Below are 26676 nucleotides of genomic sequence, written 5' to 3' on the forward strand. Positions count from 1 at the left end.
GGTTTCATGCGCTTTCACAATAGATGTCACACTTTCCGACTTGTAATGGTGAAAAACAAAGCATCTCAATAGCTAACATTGTTTAATGCGGTTTCATGAAGCTTCAAGTCTTGACCTAACCTACCCTTCGCACTTGTACGTAAAAGGCTCTTTCACACTGTTTTGTTCACACTTAATATAATTGCATGAACTCACAGTTTTTCACTAACTTAGTACAGTACAGAACGCTGTATCTCGCTAAATGACATCGTTATTTAAGGTTTCACGCTGCTTGCATGCGCTTTCACGACATTATCACAATATAGCAGTTTCGCACTTGTAACGGTACAAGACGCACTATCTAGCTAGTTCACGCCGTGTTGTGTGCTTTCACAATATTTCAGCTATCGCAGTTTCGTACTCGCAACAAAACAACACTATCTCGTTAGACGAGGTCGTATTTGGTGGTTTCACGACGCTACCTAGCTTAAACTAACACAACCCAACCTAACTTAACCTTCGCAATTCTATCGTTAGAAAACGTTTCACTCGCTACTTTACTATGCTTTCCGAAACATTACGACGGTTTCGTGCGATTTCACATGAGATATCACAGTTTCCGACTTGTAATGGTGAAAAACACTGCATCTCAATAGCTGACATTGTTTAATGCAGTTTTAAAACGCTTCATAACTTAACCTAACCTAACCTTCGCACTTCTATCTAAAAACGCTCTGTTACACTGTTTCGCTCACAATTACGATATTTGCATGACCTCACAGTTTTTTCACCAACTTAGTACAGTACAGAACGCTGTATCTCGCTAAATGACATCGTTATTTAAGGTTTCACGCTGCTTGCATGCGCTTTCACGAGATTATCACAATATAGCAGTTTCGCACTTTAAACGGTACAAGACGCACTATCTGGCTAGTTCACGCCGTGTTGTGTGCTTTCACAATATTTCAGCTATCGCAGTTTCGTACTCGCAACAAAACAACACTATCTCGTTAGATGAGGTCGGATTTGGTGGTTTCACGATGCTACCTAGCTTAAACTAACACAACCCAACCTAACCTAACCTTCGCAATTCTATCGTTAGAAAACGTTTTACTCGCTACTTTACTATGCTTTCCGAAACATTACGACGGTTTCGTGCGATTTCACATGAGATATGTGAAATCGCACGAAATCGCGAGTGTGGATCGAGGAGGATTTTTCACCTCGTGTGCAGCTAATTAGAAAAACGCTTCGTGATTTCGCGCGTGCGAAGCGACAGAAAAATGAGAAGTATAAGTTGCAGTTTGACAAGCTTATAATGGGCAACGTAATTTTCACCGTCGATTCCTCGAGCAATAAAGTGGTCCCCATCCCGAGACAAGACGCTCCCGCGATTTATGAATGACGCCCCATTGAAACCGAAGTTGAAACCGAAGTTAAAAAACTATCTATTATTATAGCTAATTTTAGAAGTATTTTTCGAAAACAAGATCACCTTTGTGCGTTTGTCGAATCCTGCTCGGCAGACATCATAGTGGGAACTGAAACATGGCTGACGAGTGATGTGTGTAACCATGAATTGTCTTTTACTAAAAACTTTATCCTGTTTCGAAAGGACAGAACGGAAACACGAGGAGGTGGTGTTATGATTGCAGTAAAAAAAGATCTTCAAGCGCGTCTGCTTGATACGGGTTCCTGTATTGAAATTTTGTGGGTATTGGTCCAGCTTTCATGTGTAACTTGTGCCGTTGGGGTTTGTTACCGTCCGCCTGACTCAAAAGAAACCTTCGTTAATTGCCTAAACGAATCATTGAGCCTCGTATATGACAGATTTCCTGGCTCTCCTGTGATTCTCGCGGGCGACTTTAACTATCCTGGAATTAACTGGCGGACGGGCACAGCCGATAGCGGCGCAAGGATAGCTGAATGTAAGGACTTTCTTGACGTGATTTCGTCTTACGGTTTAAGCCAAATAGTTTCTATACCAACACGGGGGGATGCTATCTTGGATCTTGTGCTTACCACCGAACCGTCAAACATGTCTGTTAATGTGTTAGACTGCATCAGTGACCATAATGTCATCCATTGTGAATTCAAGTTAACGCGTAAAGAAAGCGTGAATGAAAAGAAAACAATTTATGATTACGCACGTGCAGATGTTGAAATGATCTATAGCGAACTCTCGTCCTTTTGCGTAGAATTTTTCAACGGCATGCAGCATCGCGACAGCAATGAGAACTGGATGATCGTCTGTCACAAGCTAATCGAACTCAAAGAAAAATACATTCCAAAAATACACATATCTGTGTCTACAGGGAGCGCTTGGTTTACCTCCCACGTGAAGCGATGCATTAACAAGAAGAAGCGCTTTTATTCAAGAGCTAAAACCTTGCAATCTGACGATGCCTGGAAGGCTTATCGCGAACAGTCGCAGTTATGCAAAACCGAAATTGAGGCAGCAAAAGACAAATTTTTCAACCATGACATCTCCAACATGTTAACTGTCAACACAAAAAAATTCTGGAAAGTAATAAACCCCAAGCCGTCGTCTTCATGTTTCATATCGATAATGCAAGGCAACGAGTTCCTCCCGCCCTCTGAAGTCGCTACTGCGTTCAATTCCTTCTTTTGTTCTGTTTTTTCTCGTGAGCTTCCTATTACCGACAATATTCACCTCGGCTCCGTTACCTCCATCATGGAGGACATCGTGATCACTGAAAAGGGAATCGAAGCTGCTATTGATCGTCTTTCTAGCAGCTCTGCTCCTGGTCCAGATGGTATTTGTCCTAAACTGCTAAAGTTAACTAAACCTGTTATTTCTCCCATTTTTGCATGCCTTTTCCAGCAATCGATTCAGTCAGGATGCGTTCCTGACGGATGGAAAGTTTCTAAAATAGTACCAATTTTTAAATCCGGAGACCCGTCATCTGTCACCAACTACAGACCAATCTCGCTGACCAGTATACCATGTAAATTATTAGAGCATATCATATCATCGGCAATCATGAAGTACCTAACAAAGCACAACCATCTTTTCAGCAACCAGCACGGCTTTCAACAGGGTCGCTCCTGCGAGACGCAGTTATTCGAGCTGGTCTCTGACATTTACGAAGCTGTTAATGACTCATCGCAAATAGATGCCATATTTATCGACTTCGCCAAGGCGTTCGATAAGGTAGCTCATAACCGTTTATTACAAAAACTTCGCTATTTTAATATACATAGTCAGGTTGTGAATTGGATAAGGAATTTCTTAACCGACAGGTACCAATTTGTAACTGCCAATGAATTTTCTTCCTCACGATCACTGGTCAAGTCAGGGGTGCCTCAGGGCTCTGTATTGGGGCCTATTTTATTCCTGTTGTATGTAAATGACATCAGCAATAGCATTTCATCTACAGTTCGATTATTCGCAGATGACTGCGTAATTTATAGACGAATAACTACCACCTCTGATAGTGACGCTTTGCAATCTGACCTTGCGAAAATTGCAGATTGGTGTGAACAGTGGCAAATGGAGATAAATACTTCGAAAACTAAGGCTGTAGTCTTCACTAGAGTGTCTAATCCTAAGCTTACTCATTATTTGATAAATGACTCAGTCATCGCGCGTGCGCATACAATAAAATACTTGGGAGTTCATTTATCTTCTAACATTTCATGGAGTGACCACATCGAAGCAATCTGTAGCAGTGCATGCAAAACTCTTGGTTTTATCAGGCGTAACCTTTATTTGGCAAACAAGTCTACTAAATTATTGGCCTATGCGACGTTGGTTCGCGCAAAACTAGAATATGCATCTTTTATTTGGAACCCGCACCAGTCTTATCTCATCAACAAACTCGAAGCAATTCAAAATAAAGCAACCCGCTTCATTACCAAAGATTATTCACGAACATCAAGCATAACTAACCTAAAAAAATCTCTGAATCTAAGCACCCTAGAGAATAGAAGAATCATAGCACTTCTATCTCATTTCCACAAACTTTATCACTCATCATCATCGTTCCGCGTACGCCACATCACGGCCGCCCATCGTATCTTTCCGCGCCTGGATCATCCCTTTAAAGTACAACCCGTTTTTGCTCGAACAAACTTCTTAAGTAAATCCCCCCTCTTTCTCGCAATATATCACTGGAACAAGCTACCTGCCGACGTCGTTTCTTCCCAAAATCATGAAGATTTCATGAATAAACTTAAAAGTTATTTTAATGAAAGTTAATATTGTTCTTGTGCATATCTGTTTTGTTGTACTTGTTGTCGTTGTTCTTGTACGCGGTATTTCAATGAACGTGAATTATCCTTTCTTTGCATCCTTTTGTTGTTTTGAACACTGCGAAAATTTTCCTTAGAGTTTTGTTGTCCTGTTCTTTTCTTTTTTTTGTTTCTTTTTTAGTAGTACTTTCTTTATTCCTCCACGTAGCATCTCTGTACTGTTAAGTAATAATATCTCTACATATGTATGTGCATATTTATATCAATCGTTTGTATTTGTTATTCAAATTATACACTGTAATTGTAACAGCTTTATTGTGCTACAACTCCCCTATGTAATGCCTACCCAGGCCTTTAGGGTACTTGAATAAAAAAAAAAAAGATATCACAGTTTCCGACTTGTAATGGTGAAAAACACTGCATCTCAATAGCTGACATTGTTTAATGCAGTTTTACAACGCTTCATAACTTAACCTCACCTAACCTTCGCACTTCTATCTAAAAAACGCTCTGTTGCACTGTTTCGCTCACAATTACGATATTTGCATGACCTCACAGTTTTTTCACCAACTTAGTACAGTACAGAACGCTGTATCTCGCTAAATGACATCGTTATTTAAGGTTTCACGATGCTTGCATGCGCTTTCACGATGTTATCACAATATAGCAGTTTGGCACTTGTAATGGTACAAGACGCACTATCTGGCTAGTTCACGCCGTGTTGTGTGCTTTCACAATATTTCAGCTATCGCACTTTCGTACTCGCAACAAAACAACACTATCTCGTTAGATGAGGTCGTTTTTGGTGGTTTCACGACGCTACCTAGCTTAAACTAACATAACCCAACCTTACCTAACCTTCACAATTCTATCGTTAGAAAACATTTTACTCGCTACTTTACAATGCTTTCTGACTTTACGACGGTTTCATGCGCTTTCACAATAGATGTCACACTTTCCGACTTGTAATGGTGAAAAACAAAGCATCTCAATAGCTAACATTGTTTAATGCGGTTTCATGAAGCTTCAAGTCTTGACCTAACCTAACCTTCGCACTTGTACGTAAAAGGCTCTTTCACACTGTTTCGTTCACACTTAATATAATTGCATGAACTCACAGTTTTTCACTAACTTAGTACAGTACAGAACGCTGTATCTCGCTAAATGACATCGTTATTTAAGGTTTCACGCTGCTTGCATGCGCTTTCACGACATTATCACAATATAGCAGTTTCGCACTTGTAACGGTACAAGACGCACTATCTAGCTAGTTCACGCCGTGTTGTGTGCTTTCACAATATTTCAGCTATCGCAGTTTCGTACTCGCAACAAAACAACACTATCTCGTTAGATGAGGTCGTATTTGGTGGTTTCACGACGCTACCTAGCTTAAACTAACACAACCCAACCTAACCTAACCTTCGCAATTCTATCGTTAGAAAACGTTTTACTCGCTACTTTACTATGCTTTCCGAAACATTACGACGGTTTCGTGCGATTTCACATTAGATATCACAGTTTCCGGCTTGTAATGGTGAAAAACACTGCATCTCAATAGCTGACAATGTTTAATGCGGTTTCAAAACGCTTCATAACTTAACCTAACCTAACCTTCGCACTTCTATCTAATAAACGCTCTGTTACACTGTTTCGCTCACAATTACGATATTTGCATGACCTCACAGTTTTTCACCTACTTAGTACAGTACAGAACGCTGTCTCGCTAAATGACATCGTTATTTAAGGTTTCACGATGCTTGTATGCGATTTCACGAGATTATCACAATATAGCAGTTTCGCACTTGTAACGGTACAAGACGCACTATCTGGCTAGTTCACGCCGTGTTGTGTGCTTTCACAATATTTCAGTTATCGCACTTTCGTACTCGCAACAAAACAACACTATCTCGTTAGATGAGGTCGTATTTGGTGGTTTCACGACGCTACCTAGCTTAAACTAACACAACCCAACCTAACCTAACCTTCGCATTTCTATCGTTAGAAAACATTTTACTCGCTACTTTACTATGCTTTCTGAAACATTACGACAGCTTTATGCGCTTTCGCTTTAGATGTCGCAGTTTCCGACTTGTAATGGTGAAAAACACTGCATCTCTATAGCTGACATGGCTTAATGCGGTTTTACTACGCTTCATAACTTAACCTAACCTAACCTTCGCAATTCTATCTAATAAACGCTCTGTTACACTGTTTCGCTCACAATTACAATATTTGCGTGACCTCACAGTTTTTCACCAACTTAGTACAGTACAGAACGCTGTCTCGCTAAATGACATTGTTATTTAAGGTTTCACGATGCTTGCATGCGATTTCACGAGATTATCACAATATAGCAGTTTCGCACTTGTAACGGTACAAGACGCACTATCTGGCTAGTTCACGCCGTGTTGTGTGTTTTCACAATATTTCAGCTATCGCACTTTCGTACTCGCAACAAAACAACACTATCTCGTTAGATGAGGTCGTATATGGTGGTTTCACGACGCTACCTAGCTTAAACTAACACAACCAAACCTAACCTAACCTTCGCAATTCTATCGTTAGAAAACGTTTTACTCGCTACTTTACTATGCTTTCTGAAACATTACGACAGTTTTATGCGCTTTCGCTTTATATGTCGCAGTTTCCGACTTGTATTGGTGAAAAACACTGCATCTCAATAGCTGACATTGCTTAATGCGGTTTTACTACGCTTCATAACTTAACCTAACCTAACCTTCGCAATTCTATCTAATAAACACTCTGTTACACTGGTTCGCTCACAATTACAATATTTGCGTGACCTCACAGTTTTTCACCAACTTAGTACAGTAGAGAACGCTGTATCTCGCTAAATGACATCGTTATTTAAGGTTTCATGATGCTTGCATGCGCTTTCACGAGAATATCACAATATAGCAGTTTCGCACTTGTAACGGTACAAGACGCACTATCTGGCTAGTTCACGCCGTGTTGTGTGCTTTCACAATATTTCAGCTATCACAGTTTTGTACTCGCAACAAAACAACACTATCTCGTTATACGAGGTCGTTTTTTGTGATTTCACGACGCTACATAGCCTAAACTAACATAACCCAACCTAACCTATCCTTCGCAATTCTATCGTTAGCAAACGTTTTACTCGCTACTTTACAATGCTTTCTGCAATATTACGACAGTTTTATGTGCTTTCGCTTTATATGTCGCAGTTTCCGACTTGTATTGGTGAAAAACACTGCATCTCAATAGCTGACATTGCTTAATGCGGTTTTACTACGCTTCATAACTTAACCTAACCTAACCTTCGCAATTCTATCTAATAAACACTCTGTTACACTGTTTCGCTCACAATTACGATATTTGCGTGACCTCACAGTTTTTCACCAACTTAGTACAGTACAGAACGCTGTCTCGCTAAATGACATTGTTATTTAAGGTTTCACGATGCTTGCATGCGCTTTCACGAGAATATCACAATATAGCAGTTTCGCACTTGTAACGGTACAAGACGCACTATCTGGCTAGTTCACGCCGTGTTGTGTGCTTTCACAATATTTCAGCTATCACAGTTTCGTACTCGCAACAAAACAACACTATCTCGTTAGACGAGGTCGTTTTTTGTGATTTCACGACGCTACCTAGCTTAAACTAACATAACCCAACCTAACTTAACCTTCGCAATTCTATCGTTAGAAAACGTTTTACTCGCTACTTTACAATGCTTTCTGCAACATTACGACGAGTTCATGCGCTTTCACAATAGATGTCACAGTTTCCGAGTTGTATTGGTAAAACCACTGCATCTCAATAGCTGACATTGCTCAATGCAGTTTTACAACGCTTCATAACTTAACCTAACCCAACCTTCGCAATTCTATCTAATAAACACTCTGTTACACTGTTTCGCTCACAATTACGATATTTGCGTGACCTCACAGTTTTTCACCAACTTAGTACAGTACAGAACGCTGTCTCGCTAAATGACATTGTTATTTAAGGTTTCACGATGCTTGCATGCGCTTTCACGAGAATATCACAATATAGCAGTTTCGCACTTGTAACGGTACAAGACGCACTATCTGGCTAGTTCACGCCGTGTTGTGTGCTTTCACAATATTTCAGCTATCACAGTTTTGTACTCGCAACAAAACAACACTATCTCGTTAGACGAGGTCGTTTTTTGTGATTTCACGACGCTACCTAGCTTAAACTAACATAACCCAACCTAACTTAACCTTCGCAATTCTATCGTTAGAAAACGTTTTACTCGCTACTTTACAATGCTTTCTGCAACATTACGACGAGTTCATGCGCTTTCACAATAGATGTCACAGTTTCCGAGTTGTATTGGTAAAACCACTGCATCTCAATAGCTGACATCGCTCAATGCAGTTTTACAACGCTTCATAACTTAACCTAACCTAACCTTCGCACTTCTATCTAATAAACGCTCTGTTACACTGTTTCGCTCACAATTACGATAGTTGCATGACCTCACAGTTTTTCACCAACTTAGTACAGTACAGAACGCTGTATCTCGCTAAATGACATCGTTATTTAAGGTTTCACGTTGCTTGCATGCGCTTTCACGAGAATATCACAATATAGCAGGTTCGCAATTGTAACGGTACAAGACGCACTATCTGGCTAGTTCGCGCCGTGTTGTGTGCTTTCACAATGTTTCAGCTATCACAGTTTCGTACTCGCAACAAACAACACTATCTCTTTAGACTAAGTCGTTTTTGGTGGTTTCACGATGCTACCTAGCCTAAACTAACATAACCCAACCTAACCTAACCTTCACAATTCTATTGTTAGAAAACGTTTTACTCGCTACTTTACAATGCTTTCTGCAGCATTACGACGGTTTCATGCGCTTTCACAATAGATGTCACAGTTTCCGACTTGTATTGATGAAAACACTGCATCTCAATAGCTGACATTGCTTAATGCAGTTGTACAACACTTCATAACTTAACCTAACCTAACCTTCGCACTTCTAATAAACGCTCTGTTACACTGTTTCGCTCACAATTACAATATTTGCATGAACTCACAGTTTTTCACAAACTTAGTACAGTACAGAACGCTGTCTCGCTAAATGACATCGTTATTGAAGGTTTCACGATGCTTGCATGCGCTTTCACGAGAATATCACAATATAGCAGTTTCGCATTTGTAAAGGTACAAGACGCACTATCTTGCTAGTTCACGCCGTGTTGTGTGCTTTCACAATAGTTCAGCTATCACAGTTTCGTACTCGCAACAAAACAACACTATCTCGCAAGATGAGGTCGTTTTTGGTGGTTTCACGACGCTACATAGCTTAAACTAACATAACCCAACCTAACCTAACCTTCACAATTCTATCGTTAGAAAACATTTTACTCGCTACTTTACAATGCTTTCTGCAACTTTACGACGGTTTCATGCGCTTTCACAATAGATGTCACACTTTCCGACTTGTAATGGTGAAAAACAATGCATCTCAATAGCTAACATTGTTTAATGCGGTTTCATGATGCTTCAAGTCTTGACCTAACCTAACCTTCGCACTTGTACGTAAAAGGCTCTTTCACACTGTCTCGTTCACACTTAATATAATTGCATGAACTCGCAGTTTTTCACTAACTTAGTACAGTACAGAACGCTGTATCTCGCTAAATGACATCGTTATTTAAGGTTTCACGCTGCTTGCATGCGCTTTCACGAGAATACCACAATATAGCAGTTTCGCACTTGTAACGGTACAAGACGCACTATTTGGCTAGTTCACGCCCTGATGTGTGCTTTCACAATATTTCAGCTATCACAGTTTTGTACTCGCAACAATACAACACTATCTTGTTAGATGAGGTCGTTTTTGGTGGTTTCACGACGCTACCTAGCTTAAACTAACATAACCCAACCTAACTTAACCTTCACAATTCTATCGTTAGAAAACGTTTTACTCGCTACTTTACAATGCTTTCAGAAACATTACGACGGTTTCGTGCGATTTCACATTAGATATCAAAGTTTCCGACTTGTAATGGTGAAAAACACTGCATCTCAATAGCTGACATTGTTTAATGCGGTTTCACAACGCTTCATAACTTAACCTAACCTAACCTTCGCACTTCTATCTAATAAACGCTCTGTTACACTGTTTCGCTCACAATTACGATATTTGCATGACCTCACAGTTTTTCACCAACTTAGTACAGTACAGAACGCTGTCTCGCTAAATGACATCGTTGTTTAAGGTTTCACGATGCTTGCATGCGCTTTCACGAGAATATCACAATATAGCAGTTTCGCACTTGTAACGGTACAAGACGCACTATCTGGCTAGTTCACGCCGTGTTGTGTGCTTTCACAATATTTCAGCTATCACAGTTTTGTACTCGCAAGAAAACAACACTATCTCGTTAGACAAGGTCGTTTTTTGTGGTTTCATGACGCTACCTAGCTTAAACTAACATAACCCAACCTAACCTAACCTTCGCAATTCTATCGTTACAAAACGTTTTACTCGCTACTTTACAATGCTTTCTGCAACATTACGACGGTTTCATGCGCTTTCACAATAGATGTCACAGTTTCCGACTTGTATTGGTAAAAACACTGCATCTCAATAGCTGATATTGCTTAATGCAGTTTTACAACGCTTCATACCTTAACCTAACCTAACCTTCGCACTTCTATCTAATAAACGCTCTGTTACACTGTTTCGCTCACAATTACGATATTTGCATGACCTCACAGTTTTTCACCAACTTAGTACAGTACAGAACGCTGTATCTCGCTAAATGTCATCGTTATTTAGGGTTTCACGTTGCTTGCATGCGCTTTCACGAGATGAAGAACGTACAGCGCGAACACAAGACGGGAATACTAAAGAGGGGACACAGACAAGCGCTGACTAGCAACTGAATTTTTATTAACACAGAAGCGGAAAATATATACGGAAAAAACAACAGAAACAAGAAAACTGAAAAAATTACAGCATGACAAAGATTCTTCCATGTTATTGTTACACGCGCTCTTCTAGAAAAGATAATTCTTTGGCCGATAACCCGATGGAAGCCATGCTGATGCATAGCGACCCTTCTTTTGCGATATGAGCGGCTTCAATGATTTCACGAGTACGCATGTCCTGATGTCTGCCGATGATTGTTGTTTCTTCAAACAGGGGTGTGCAACCACAGGAACTGCAATGAATGGCCAAAAAACCTTCTCTGGCGTTGCGCACATTATTTTTGTGCTCTCGGAGGCGGTCATTTAGACACCTTCCAGTTTGGCCTATATAACAACACCCGCATGAAAGTGGAATGCGATAAATGACATTATGTGAACAATCTAGAAATTTCTTACGATGCTTGGTAGTGCACTGGCGTTTCCTTTTTTTGACAGGACAGGTGACACGTGAAAGATATGACAATTTGTGAGGTGCTGAAAAAACCACTCGAACGCCGCACTGTTGCCCTATTTTCCTGAGACGATGTGAAATATTATGCATGTATGGTATGACCGAAATCTTCTTGCCTCGACCGGTTTCCATGCTTGCCTGCTGAACATTTTCCTGGCAGCTTTTCTTCTTTTTTCTGTAAATTACTTCCGCTACCGATGTGAGCAGCTTATGTGGATAACCTGCTGCTTCGAGCCGACGAATCTGCGCCAAGAAACTTCTAGTGACAACGTGGTGACATGATTTATCTAATGCGTTGGAAAGACATGTTTGAACAATGCTTCGCTTGACTAATTTTGTGTGTGACGATGTGTACGGCAACAACGGTTTTTGTGCTCGTGGTTCGTACATCCAACATGAATGTTGATTGGCAAATGTTAGTCTGAGATCTAAAAAACGAATGCTGTTGTCTTCTGGCATTTCATGTGTGATACACAGCGGCGACAGGCACTCTTTAAATAATGATATGAGGTGACTTGTTGCAACTTGAAAGTTATCTGCATTGCGCTTGAGAATCACTAGATAATCATCTACAAAACGGAAGGTTTTCAGAACACTGCTACCATTGAGCCGTGCGTTAAGAGCTCTGTCTAACTTTGCTAGATAGAGGTCACTCAACAGTGGGGCAATGCATGAGCCTATAGACACACCATTCTTTTGAAGAAAAATTTCATTGTTCCATTCAACATAGGTAGATTTAAGGTAAAACGAGACAAGGTCAAGGAAAGCACCGCCACTAATACAAGTCGTGTTCTGGAATGCTACGGATCCAAATTCATCGATGCATTCTTCGATACATGAAATTAGTTCTTTGGATGGCAGAGAATAATACAAGTCTTTCACATCGATTGAAAAGGCGGTGAGCTGTTCGTTCGGGTTTTGGTTGATGAAGCTTATGACCTCTTGCGAATTACGGATGAGGAAAGGATCATCAATTTTGAGCAGCTTCAAATTTTGTTGAATGAAACTCGCTAGTGCTTTCTGCCACGTTCCTTTTTCTGAAATTATTACGCGAAAAGGTGAGTCTTCTTTGTGGGTTTTGCATGAAAAAAACATATCTAGGGCTAAATTCTGACATTTACCTATCGTTAGTGCCAGCTTTTTTAGATCTAGTTGCGAGCAAAGTAAGATGGCTTTTTCCTTAACTTTTGCTAGGGATACATCAGGGCATCGTTTAAACACAGAGAGAACAGCGCCATGCGCTTTTTGAAGGTACACATCATTTGGTAGTACAGCAAAACCTCCCTCTTTATCTGCTGGTACGACACACAGTTCATTCCGGAGCAAGAACGTGGAGACTTTCTTTAGAGGCAAGTTGTGGCTTGTGGGCTTACCATGCATCAGAACGTCAACGCCCTCGGAAACGCACCTGTCGCATTCATTCGTCGGTGCGAGGCTTGAGACCTGTCGAACCACAGATAGCAGCTCCGCGGGAGTCTTTCTCTGTTCCACTGCAAACTTTGGGCCCAGCCCCAGGGTGCGGCGCACTTGTTCTGAAAGCTGGACGTCATCAGCGACGTGGACGACGCCTTCCTGACGCGGTCTAGTTGGCTGCACAATCCGTAGTTGCCTCAGAGCACATTGCCACATATGTTCGACAGTGGAGTCTATAAGATTGTTATATTCTCGCCACCTTTTTCTCCTGCCAGCTGGTAGCCTTTCGTTATGGTGAAGTTGTAGATTCAGGGTGTCCCGGTGGAGTCGTGCTTGCCTTTGCCATTCGGACCTTAGGATTTTGCACATCCTAACGCCATGGTGGTCCGAAGGGCTGAAGCCACCAAACAAGCTTTTTACTTCCGGAGGGAGCTGTTTTTTTCGAATGCAGAATGATAAGATGCGGGCGCGGCACAGGGCGACGGAGATGAGGGTAATGAGCAAAGAGGAATGCACAGCAGTAGGAGTCAAGAAGCCCGAGGAACTAGAAATATAACTTAGAAGAGTGAAACTTTGGGCTAGTTGGTATTGCATGATGAAGATTGTATTATTCTCTGCCATCCAAAGAACTAATTTCATGTATCGAAGAATGCATCGATGAATTTGGATCCGTAGCATTCCAGAACACGACTTGTATTAGTGGCGGTGCTTTCCTTGACCTTGTCTCGTTTTACCTTAAATCTACCTATGTTGAATGGAACAATGAAATTTTTCTTCAAAAGAATGGTGTGTCTATAGGCTCATGCATTGCCCCACTGTTGAGTGACCTCTATCTAGCAAAGTTAGACAGAGCTCTTAACGCACGGCTCAATGGTAGCAGTGTTCTGAAAACCTTCCGTTTTGTAGATGATTATCTAGTGATTCTCAAGCGCAATGCAGATAACTTTCAAGTTGCAACAAGTCACCTCATATCATTATTTAAAGAGTGCCTGTCGCCGCTGTGTATCACACATGAAATGCCAGAAGACAACAGCATTCGTTTTTTAGATCTCAGACTAACATTTGCCAATCAACATTCATGTTGGATGTACGAACCACGAGCACAAAAACCGTTGTTGCCGTACACATCGTCACACACAAAATTAGTCAAGCGAAGCATTGTTCAAACATGTCTTTCCAACGCATTAGATAAATCATGTCACCACGTTGTCACTAGAAGTTTCTTGGCGCAGATTCGTCGGCTCGAAGCAGCAGGTTATCCACATAAGCTGCTCACATCGGTAGCGGAAGTAATTTACAGAAAAAAGAAGAAAAGCTGCCAGGAAAATGTTCAGCAGGCAAGCATGGAAACCGGTCGAGGCAAGAAGATTTCGGTCATACCATACATGCATAATATTTCACATCGTCTCAGGAAAATAGGGCAACAGTGCGGCGTTCGAGTGGTTTTTTCAGCACCTCACAAATTGTCATATCTTTCACGTGTCACCTGTCCTGTCAAAAAAAGGAAACGCCAGTGCACTACCAAGCATCGTAAGAAATTTCTAGATTGTTCACATAATGTCATTTATCGCATTCCACTTTCATGCGGGTGTTGTTATATAGGCCAAACTGGAAGGTGTCTAAATGACCGCCTCCGAGAGCACAAAAATAATGTGCGCAACGCCAGAGAAGGTTTTTTGGCCATTCATTGCAGTTCCTGTGGTTGCACACCCCTGTTTGAAGAAACAACAATCATCGGCAGACATCAGGACATGCGTACTCGTGAAATCATTGAAGCCGCTCATATCGCAAAAGAAGGGTCGCTATGCATCAGCATGGCTTCCATCGGGTTATCGGCCAAAGAATTATCTTTTCTAGAAGAGCGCGTGTAACAATAACATGGAAGAATCTTTGTCATGCTGTAATTTTTTCAGTTTTCTTGTTTCTGTTGTTTTTTCCGTATATATTTTCCGCTTCTGTGTTAATAAAAATTCAGTTGCTAGTCAGCGCTTGTCTGTGTCCCCTCTTTAGTATTCCCGTCTTGTGTTCGCGCTGTACGTTCTTCATCATGCAATACCAACTAGCCCAAAGTTTCACTCTTCTTTCACGAGAATATCGCAATATAGCAGGTTCGCAATTGTAACGGTACAAGACGCACTATCTGGCTAGTTCGCGCCGTGTTGTGTGCTTTCACAATGTTTCAGCTATCACAGTTTTGTACTCGCAACAAAACAACACTATCTCGTTAGACTAGGTCGTTTTTTTTTGGTTTCACGACGCTACATAGCTTAAACTAACATAACCCAACCTAACTTAACCTTCGCAATTATATCGTTAGAAAACGTTTTACTCGCTACTTTACAATGCTTTCTGCAACATTACGACCGTTTCATGCGCTTTCACAATAGATGTCACAGTTTCCGACTTGTATTGGTGAAAACACTGCATCTCAATAGCTGGCATTGCTTAATGCAGTTTTACAACGCTTCATAACTTAACCTAACCTAACCTTCGCACTTCTATCTAATAAACGCTCTGTTACACTGTTTCGCTCACAATTACGATATTTGCATGACCTCACAGTTTTTCACCAACTTAGTACAGTACAGAACGCTGTATCTCGCTAACTGACATTGTTATTTAAGGTTTCACGTTGCTTGCATGCGCTTTCACGAGAATATCGCAATATAGCAGGTTCGCAATTGTAACGGTACAAGACGCACTATCTGGCTAGTTCGCGCCGTGTTGTGTGCTTTCACAATGTTTCAGCTATCACAGTTTCGTACTCGCAACAAAACAACACTATCTCGTTAGACTAATTCGTTTTTGGTGCTTTCACGACGCTACCTAGCTTAAACTAACATAACCCAACCTAACCTAACCTTCACAATTCTATCGTTAGAAAACGTTTTACTCGCTACTTTACAATGCTTTCTGCAGCATTACGACGGTTTCATGCTCTTTCACCTTAGATGTCGCAGTTTCCGACTTGTTATGGTGAAAAACACCGCATCTCAATAGCTGACATTGTTTAATGCGGTTTTGCAACGCTTCATAACTTAACCTAACCTAACCTTCGCAATTCTGTCTAATAAACGCTCTGTTACACTGTTTCGCTCACAGCTACAATATTTGCATGACCTCACAGTTTTTCACTAAGTTAGTACAGTAGAGAACGCTGTATCTCGCTAAATGACATCGTTATTTAAGGTTTCATGATGCTTGCATGCGCTTTCACGAGAATATCACAATATAGCAGTTTCGCACTTGTAACGGTACAAGACGCACTATCTGGCTAGTTCACGCCGTGTTGTGTGCTTTCACAATATTTCAGCTATCACAGTTTTGTACTCGCAACAAAACAACACTATCTCGTTAGACTAGGTCGTTTTTTTTGGTTTCACGACGCTACATAGCTTAAACTAACATAACCCAACCTAACTTAACCTTCGCAATTATATCGTTAGAAAACGTTTTACTCGCTACTTTACAATGCTTTCTGCAACATTACGACCGTTTCATGCGCTTTCACAATAGATGTCACAGTTTCCGACTTGTATTGGTGAAAACACTGCATCTCAATAGCTGGCATTGCTTAATGCAGTTTTACAACGCTTCATAACTTAACCTAACCTAACCTTCGCACTTCTATCTAATAAACGGTCTGTTACACTGTTTCGCTCACAATTACGATATTTGCATGACCTCACAGTTTTTCACCAACTTAGTACAGTACAGAACGCTGTATCTCGCTAACTGACATTGTTATTTAAGGTTTCACGTTGCTTACATGCGCTTTCACGAGAATATCACAATATAGCAGGTTCGCAATTGTAACGGTACAAGACGCACTATCTGGCTAGTTCACGCCGTGTTGTGTGCTTTCACAATATTTCAGTAATCGCACTTTCGTACTCGCTACAAAACAACACTATCTCGTTAGATGAGGTGGTATTTGGTGGTTTCACGACGCTACCTAGCCTAAACTAACACAACCCAACCTAACCTAACCTTCGCAATTCTATCGTTAGAAAACGTTTTACTCGCTACTTTACTATGCTTTCCGAAACATTTCGACGGTTTCGTGCTCTTTCACATTAGATGTCGCAGTTTCCGACTTGTTATGGTGAAAAACACTGCATCTCAATAGCTGGCATTGTTTAATGCGGTTTTACAAGGCTTCATAACTTAATCTAACCTAACCTTCGCAATTCTATCTAATAAACGCTCTGTTACACTGTTTCGCTCACAGTTACAATATTTGCATGACCTCACAGTTTTTCACTAAGTTAGTACAGTAGAGAACGCTGTATCTCGCTAAATGACATCGTTATTTAAGGTTTCATGATGCTTGCATGCGCTTTCACGAGAATATCACAATATAGCAGTTTCGCACTTGTAACGGTACAAGACGCACTATCTGGCTAGTTCACGCCGTGTTGTGTGCTTTCACAATATTTCAGCTATCACAGTTTCGTACTCGCAAGAAAACAACACTATCTCGTTAGACGAGGTAGTTTTTTTTTGGTTTCACGACGCTACATAGCTTAAACTAACATAACCCAACCTAACTTAACCTTCGCAATTATATCGTTAGAAAACGTTTTACTCGCTACTTTACAATGCTTTCTGCAACATTACGACCGTTTCATGCGCTTTCACAATAGATGTCACAGTTTCCGACTTGTATTGGTGAAAACACTGCATCTCAATAGCTGGCATTGCTTAATGCAGTTTTACAACGCTTCGTAACTTAACCTAACCTAACCTTCGCACTTCTATCTAATAAACGCTCTGTTACACTGTTTCGCTCACAATTACGATATTTGCATGACCTCACAGTTTTTCACCAACTTAGTACAGTACAGAACGCTGTATCTCGCTAAATGTCATCGTTATTTAAGGTTTCACGTTGCTTGCATGCGCTTTCACGAGAATATCACAATATAGCAGGTTCGCACTTGTAACGGTACGAGACGCACTATCTGGCTTGTTCACGTCGTGTTGTGTGCTTTCACAATATTTCAGCTATCACAGTTTCGTACTCGCAAGAAAACAACACTATCTCGTTAGACGAGGTCGTTTTTTGTGGTTTCATGACGCTACCTAGCTTAAACTAACATAACCCAACCTAACCTAACCTTCGCAATTCTATCGTTACAAAACGTTTTACTCGCGACTTTACAATGCTTTCTGCAACTTTACGACGGTTTCATGCGCTTTCACAATAGATGTCACACTTTCCGACTTGTAATGGTGAAAAACAATGCATCTCAATAGCTAACATTGTTTATTGCGGTTTCATGATGCTTCAAGTCTTCACCTAACCTAACCTTCGCACTTGTACGTACAAGCCCCGCCGCGGTGGTCTAGTGGCTAAGGTACTCGGCTGCTGACCCGCAGGTCGCGGGTTCGATTCCCGGCTGCGGCGGCTGCATTTCCGATGGAGGCGGAAATGTTGTAGGCCCGTGTACTCAGATTTGGGTGCACGTTAAAGAACCCCAGGTGGTCAAAAATTCCCGGAGCCCTCCACTACGGCGTCTCTCATAATCAAATGGTGGTTTTGGGACGTTAAACCCCACAAATCAATCAATCACTTGTACGTACAAGGCTCTTTCACACTGTTTCCTTCACACTTAATATAATTGCATGAACTCACAGTTTTTCACTAACTTAGTACAGTACAGAACGCTGTATCTCGCTAAATGACATCGTTATTTAAGGTTTCACGCTGCTTGCATGCGCTTTCACGAGAATACCACAATATAGCAGTTTCGCACTTGTAACGGTACAAGACGCACTATTTGGCTAGTTCACGCCGTGTTGTGTGCTTTCACAATATTTCAGCTATCACAGTTTCGTACTCGCAACAATACAACACTATCTTGTTAGATGAGGTCGTTTTTGGTGGTTTCACGACGCTACCTAGCTTAAACTAACATAACCCAACCTAACCTAACCTTCACAATTCTATCGTTAGAAAACGTTTTACTCGCTACTTTACAATGCTTTCTGCAACATTACGACGGTTTCATGCGCTTTCACAATAGATGTCACAGTTTCCGACTTGTATTGATAAAAACACTGCATCTCAATAGCTGATATTGCTTAATGCAGTTTTACAACGCTTCATACCTTAACCTAACCTAACCTTCGCACTTTTATCTAATAAACGCTCTGTTACACTGTTTCGCTCACAATTACGATATTTGCATGACCTCACAGTTTTTCACCAACTTAGTACAGTACAGAACGCTGTATCTCGCTAAATGTCATCGTCATTTAGGGTTTCACGTTGCTTGCATGCGCTTTCACGAGAATATCGCAATATAGCAGGTTCGCAATTGTAACGGTACAAGACGCACTATCTGGCTAGTTCGCGTCGTGTTGTGTGCTTTCACAATGTTTCAGCTATCACAGTTTCGTACTCGCAACAAAACAACACTATATCGTTAGACTAATTCGTTTTTGGTGGTTTCACGACGCTACCTAGCTTAAACTAACATAACCCAACCTAACCTAACCTTCACAATTCTATCGTTAGAAAACGTTTTACTCGCTACTTTACAATGCTTTCTGCAGCATTACGACGGTTTCATGCTCTTTCACCTTAGATGTCGCAGTTTCCGACTTGTTATGGTGAAAAACACTGCATCTCAATAGCTGACATTGTTTAATGCGGTTTTACAACGCTTCATAACTTAACCTAACCTAACCTTCGCAATTCTATCTAATAAACGCTCTGTTACACTGTTTCGCTCACAGCTACAATATTTGCATGACCTCACAGTTTTTCACTAAGTTAGTACAGTAGAGAACGCTGTATCTCGCTAAATGACATCGTTATTTAAGGTTTCATGGTGCTTGCATGCGCTTTCACGAGAATATCACAATATAGCAGTTTCGCACTTGTAACGGTACAAGACGCACTATCTGGCTAGTTCACGCCGTGTTGTGTGCTTTCACAATATTTCAGCTATCACAGTTTTGTACTCGCAACAAAACAACACTATCTCGTTAGACTAGGTCGTTTTTTTTTTGGTTTCACGACGCTACATAGCTTAAACTAACATAACCCAACCTAACTTAACCTTCGCAATTATATCGTTAGAAAACGTTTTACTCGCTACTTTACAATGCTTTCTGCAACATTACGACCGTTTCATGCGCTTTCACAATAGATGTCACAGTTTCCGACTTGTATTGGTGAAAACACTGCATCTCAATAGCTGGCATTGCTTAATGCAGTTTTACAACGCTTCATAACTTAACCTAACCTAACCTTCGCACTTCTATCTAATAAACGGTCTGTTACACTGTTTCGCTCACAATTACGATATTTGCATGACCTCACAGTTTTTCACCAACTTAGTACAGTACAGAACGCTGTATCTCGCTAACTGACATTGTTATTTAAGGTTTCACGTTGCTTACATGCGCTTTCACGAGAATATCACAATATAGCAGGTTCGCAATTGTAACGGTACAAGACGCACTATCTGGCTAGTTCACGCCGTGTTGTGTGCTTTCACAATATTTCAGTAATCGCACTTTCGTACTCGCTACAAAACAACACTATCTCGTTAGATGAGGTGGTATTTGGTGGTTTCACGACGCTACCTAGCCTAAACTAACACAACCCAACCTAACCTAACCTTCGCAATTCTATCGTTAGAAAACGTTTTACTCGCTACTTTACTATGCTTTCCGAAACATTTCGACGGTTTCGTGCTCTTTCACATTAGATGTCGCAGTTTCCGACTTGTTATGGTGAAAAACACTGCATCTCAATAGCTGGCATTGTTTAATGCGGTTTTACAAGGCTTCATAACTTAATCTAACCTAACCTTCGCAATTCTATCTAATAAACGCTCTGTTACACTGTTTCGCTCACAGTTACAATATTTGCATGACCTCACAGTTTTTCACTAAGTTAGTACAGTAGAGAACGCTGTATCTCGCTAAATGACATCGTTATTTAAGGTTTCATGATGCTTGCATGCGCTTTCACGAGAATATCACAATATAGCAGTTTCGCACTTGTAACGGTACAAGACGCACTATCTGGCTAGTTCACGCCGTGTTGTGTGCTTTCACAATATTTCAGCTATCACAGTTTCGTACTCGCAAGAAAACAACACTATCTCGTTAGACGAGGTAGTTTTTTTTTGGTTTCACGACGCTACATAGCTTAAACTAACATAACCCAACCTAACTTAACCTTCGCAATTATATCGTTAGAAAACGTTTTACTCGCTACTTTACAATGCTTTCTGCAACATTACGACCGTTTCATGCGCTTTCACAATAGATGTCACAGTTTCCGACTTGTATTGGTGAAAACACTGCATCTCAATAGCTGGCATTGCTTAATGCAGTTTTACAACGCTTCGTAACTTAACCTAACCTAACCTTCGCACTTCTATCTAATAAACGCTCTGTTACACTGTTTCGCTCACAATTACGATATTTGCATGACCTCACAGTTTTTCACCAACTTAGTACAGTACAGAACGCTGTATCTCGCTAAATGTCATCGTTATTTAAGGTTTCACGTTGCTTGCATGCGCTTTCACGAGAATATCACAATATAGCAGGTTCGCACTTGTAACGGTACGAGACGCACTATCTGGCTTGTTCACGTCGTGTTGTGTGCTTTCACAATATTTCAGCTATCACAGTTTCGTACTCGCAAGAAAACAACACTATCTCGTTAGACGAGGTCGTTTTTTGTGGTTTCATGACGCTACCTAGCTTAAACTAACATAACCCAACCTAACCTAACCTTCGCAATTCTATCGTTACAAAACGTTTTACTCGCGACTTTACAATGCTTTCTGCAACTTTACGACGGTTTCATGCGCTTTCACAATAGATGTCACACTTTCCGACTTGTAATGGTGAAAAACAATGCATCTCAATAGCTAACATTGTTTATTGCGGTTTCATGATGCTTCAAGTCTTCACCTAACCTAACCTTCGCACTTGTACGTACAAGGCTCTTTCACACTGTTTCCTTCACACTTAATATAATTGCATGAACTCACAGTTTTTCACTAACTTAGTACAGTACAGAACGCTGTATCTCGCTAAATGACATCGTTATTTAAGGTTTCACGCTGCTTGCATGCGCTTTCACGAGAATACCACAATATAGCAGTTTCGCACTTGTAACGGTACAAGACGCACTATTTGGCTAGTTCACGCCGTGTTGTGTGCTTTCACAATATTTCAGCTATCACAGTTTCGTACTCGCAACAATACAACACTATCTTTTTAGATGAGGTCGTTTTTGGTGGTTTCACGACGCTACCTAGCTTAAACTAACATAACCCAACCTAACCTAACCTTCACAATTCTATCGTTAGAAAACGTTTTACTCGCTACTTTACAATGCTTTCTGCAACATTACGACGGTTTCATGCGCTTTCACAATAGATGTCACAGTTTCCGACTTGTATTGATAAAAACACTGCATCTCAATAGCTGATATTGCTTAATGCAGTTTTACAACGCTTCATACCTTAACCTAACCTAACCTTCGCACTTTTATCTAATAAACGCTCTGTTACACTGTTTCGCTCACAATTACGATATTTGCATGACCTCACAGTTTTTCACCAACTTAGTACAGTACAGAACGCTGTATCTCGCTAAATGTCATCGTCATTTAGGGTTTCACGTTGCTTGCATGCGCTTTCACGAGAATATCGCAATATAGCAGGTTCGCAATTGTAACGGTACAAGACGCACTATCTGGCTAGTTCGCGTCGTGTTGTGTGCTTTCACAATGTTTCAGCTATCACAGTTTCGTACTCGCAACAAAACAACACTATATCGTTAGACTAATTCGTTTTTGGTGGTTTCACGACGCTACCTAGCTTAAACTAACATAACCCAACCTAACCTAACCTTCACAATTCTATCGTTAGAAAACGTTTTACTCGCTACTTTACAATGCTTTCTGCAGCATTACGACGGTTTCATGCTCTTTCACCTTAGATGTCGCAGTTTCCGACTTGTTATGGTGAAAAACACTGCATCTCAATAGCTGACATTGTTTAATGCGGTTTTACAACGCTTCATAACTTAACCTAACCTAACCTTCGCAATTCTATCTAATAAACGCTCTGTTACACTGTTTCGCTCACAGCTACAATATTTGCATGACCTCACAGTTTTTCACTAAGTTAGTACAGTAGAGAACGCTGTATCTCGCTAAATGACATCGTTATTTAAGGTTTCATGGTGCTTGCATGCGCTTTCACGAGAATATCACAATATAGCAGTTTCGCACTTGTAACGGTACAAGACGCACTATCTGGCTAGTTCACGCCGTGTTGTGTGCTTTCACAATATTTCAGCTATCACAGTTTTGTACTCGCAACAAAACAACACTATCTCGTTAGACTAGGTCGTTTTTTTTTGGTTTCACGACGCTACATAGCTTAAACTAACATAACCCAACCTAACTTAACCTTCGCAATTATATCGTTAGAAAACGTTTTACTCGCTACTTTACAATGCTTTCTGCAACATTACGACCGTTTCATGCGCTTTCACAATAGATGTCACAGTTTCCGACTTGTATTGGTGAAAACACTGCATCTCAATAGCTGGCATTGCTTAATGCAGTTTTACAACGCTTCATAACTTAACCTAACCTAACCTTCGCACTTCTATCTAATAAACGCTCTGTTACACTGTTTCGCTCACAATTACGATATTTGCATGACCTCACAGTTTTTCACCAACTTAGTACAGTACAGAACGCTGTATCTCGCTAAATGTCATCGTTATTTAAGGTTTCACGTTGCTTGCATGCGCTTTCACGAGAATATCACAATATAGCAGGTTCGCACTTGTAACGGTACGAGACGCACTATCTGGCTTGTTCACGTCGTGTTGTGTGCTTTCACAATATTTCAGCTATCACAGTTTCGTACTCGCAAGAAAACAACACTATCTCGTTAGACGAGGTCGTTTTTTGTGGTTTCATGACGCTACCTAGCTTAAACTAACATAACCCAACCTAACCTAACCTTCGCAATTCTATCGTTACAAAACGTTTTACTCGCTACTTTACAATGCTTTCTGCAACATTACGACGGTTTCATGCGCTTTCACAATAGATGTCACAGTTTCCGACTTGTATTGATAAAAACACTGCATCTCAATAGCTGATATTGCTTAATGCAGTTTTACAACGCTTCATACCCTAACCTAACCTAACCTTCGCACTTTTATCTAATAAACGCTCTGTTACACTGTTTCGCTCACAATTACGATATTTGCATGACCTCACAGTTTTTCACCAACTTAGTACAGTACAGAACGCTGTATCTCGCTAAATGTCATCGTTATTTAAGGTTTCACGTTGCTTGCATGCGCTTTCACGAGAATATCACAATATAGCAGGTTCGCACTTGTAACGGTACAAGACGCACTATCTGGCTAGTTCGCGCCGTGTTGTGTGCTTTCACAATATTTCAGCTATCACAGTTTCGTACTCGCAACAAAACAACACTGTCTCTTTAGACTAAGTCGTTTTTGGTGGTTTCACGACGCTACCTAGCTTAAACCAACATAACCCAACCTAACCTAACCTTCACAGTTCTATCGTTAGAAAACGTTTTACTCGCTACTTTACAATGCTTTCTGCAACTTTACGACGGTTTCATGCGCTTTCACAATAGATGTCACACTTTCCGACTTGTAATGGTGAAAAACAATGCATCTCAATAGCTAACATTGTTAATTGCGGTTTCATGATGCTTCAAGTCTTGACCTAACCTAACCTTCGCACTTGTACGTAAAAGGCTCTTTCACACTGTTTCGTTCATACTTAATATAATTGCATGAACTCACAGTTTTTCACTAACTTAGTACAGTACAGAACGCTGTATCTCGCTAAATGACATCGTTATTTAAGGTTTCATGATGCTTGCATGCGCTTTCACGAGAATATCACAATATAGCAGTTTCGCACTTGTAACGGTACAAGACGCACTATCTGGCTAGTTCACGCCGTGTTGTGTGCTTTCACAATATTTCAGCTATCACAGTTTCGTACTCGCAACAAAACAACACTATCTCGTTAGACGAGGTCGTTTTTGGTGGTTTCACGACGCTACCTAGCTTAAACTATTATAACCCAACCTAACCTAACCTTCGCAATTCTATCGTTAGAAAACATTTTACTCGCTACTTTACAATGCTTTCTGCAACATTTCGACGGTTTCATGCTCTTTCACATTAGATGTCGCAGTTTCCAACTTGTTAGGGTGAAAAACACTGCATCTCAATAGCTAACGTTGTTTAATGCGGTTGCATGATGCTTCAAGTCTTGACCTAACCTAACCTTCGCACTTGTACGTAAAAGGCTCTCTCACACTGTTTCGTTCACACCTAATATAATTGCATGAACTCAGTTTTTCACTAACTTAGTACAGTACAGAACGCTGTATCTCGCTAAATGACATCGTTATTTAAGGTTTCACGCTGCCTGCATGCGCTTTCACGAGAATACAAAAATATAGCAGTTTCGCACTTGTAACGGTACAAGACGCACTATTTGGCTAGTTCACGCCGTGTTGTGTGCTTTCACAATATTTCAGCTATCACAGTTTTGTACTCGCAACAATACAACACCATCTTGTTAGATGAGGTCGTTTTTGGTGGTTTCACGACGCTACCTAGCTTAAACTAACATAACCCAACCTAACCTAACCTTCACAATTCTATCGTTAGAAAACGTTTTACTCGCTACTTTACAATGCTTTCTGCAACATTACGATGGTTTCATGCGCTTTCACATTAGATGTCGCAGTTTCCGACTTGTTATGGTGAAAAACACTGCATCTCAATAGCTGACATTGTTTAATGCGGTTTTACAACGCTTCATATCTTAACCTAACCTAACCTTCGCACTTCTATCTAAAAAACGCTCTGTTACACTGTTTCGCTCACAATTACGATATTTGCATGACCTCACAGTTTTTTCACCAACTTAGTACAGTACAGAACGCAGTATCTCGCTAAATGACATCGTTATTTTAGGTTTCACGCTGCTTGCATGCGCTTTCACGAGAATATCACAATATAGCAGTTTCGCACTTGTAACGGTACAAGACGCACTATCTGGCTAGTTCACGCCGTGTTGTGTGCTTTCACAATATTTCAGCTATCGCAGTTTCGTACTCGCAACAAAACAACACTATCTCGTTAGATGAGGTCGTATTTGGTGGTTTCACGACGCTACCGAGCTTAAACTAACACAACCCAACCTAACCTAACCTTCGCAATTCTATCGTTAGAAAGCGTTTTACTCGCTACTTTACTATGCTTTCTGAAACATTACGACGGTTTCATGCGATTTCACATTAGATATCACAGTTTCCGACTTGTAATGGTGAAAAACACTGCATCTCAATAGCTGACATTGTTTAATGCGGTTTTACAACGCTTCATAACTTAACCTAACCTAACCTTCGCACTTCTATCTAATAAACGCTCTGTTACACTGTTTCGCTCACAATTACGATATTTGCATGACCTCACAGTTTTTCACCAACTTAGTACAGTACAGAACGCTGTCTCGCTAACAGACATCGTTATTAAGGTTTCACGATGCTTGCATGCGCTTTCACGAGATTTTCACAATATAGCAGTTTCGCACT

General features: G+C 40.7%; 1 protein-coding gene and 1 long non-coding RNA gene across 2 annotated transcripts; one reads left to right on the plus strand and one right to left on the minus strand.

Annotated features, from left to right (window-relative positions):
• The first annotated feature begins 3493 nt into the window (after window positions 1-3493).
• Window positions 3494-4567, plus strand: LOC119167817 (uncharacterized). Its single transcript, XM_037419338.2, has one exon. The coding sequence runs from the start codon at window positions 3494-3496 to the stop codon at window positions 4199-4201; it is 708 nt and encodes a 235-aa protein (XP_037275235.2). The 3' UTR covers window positions 4202-4567.
• Window positions 4568-11095: 6528 nt separating this feature from the next.
• LOC142790095 (uncharacterized) lies at window positions 11096-13612 on the minus strand. The gene is made up of 2 exons (XR_012889373.1): window positions 12979-13612; window positions 11096-11387 (listed from the first exon to the last, which is right to left on the minus strand). It is a non-coding gene; the product is annotated as an uncharacterized LOC142790095 (long non-coding RNA).
• Window positions 13613-26676: the final 13064 nt, after the last annotated feature.

Source organism: Rhipicephalus microplus, unplaced genomic scaffold, assembly GCF_043290135.1.
Source record: "Rhipicephalus microplus isolate Deutch F79 unplaced genomic scaffold, USDA_Rmic scaffold_70, whole genome shotgun sequence".
NCBI classification, from domain to species: domain Eukaryota; kingdom Metazoa; phylum Arthropoda; class Arachnida; order Ixodida; family Ixodidae; genus Rhipicephalus; species Rhipicephalus microplus.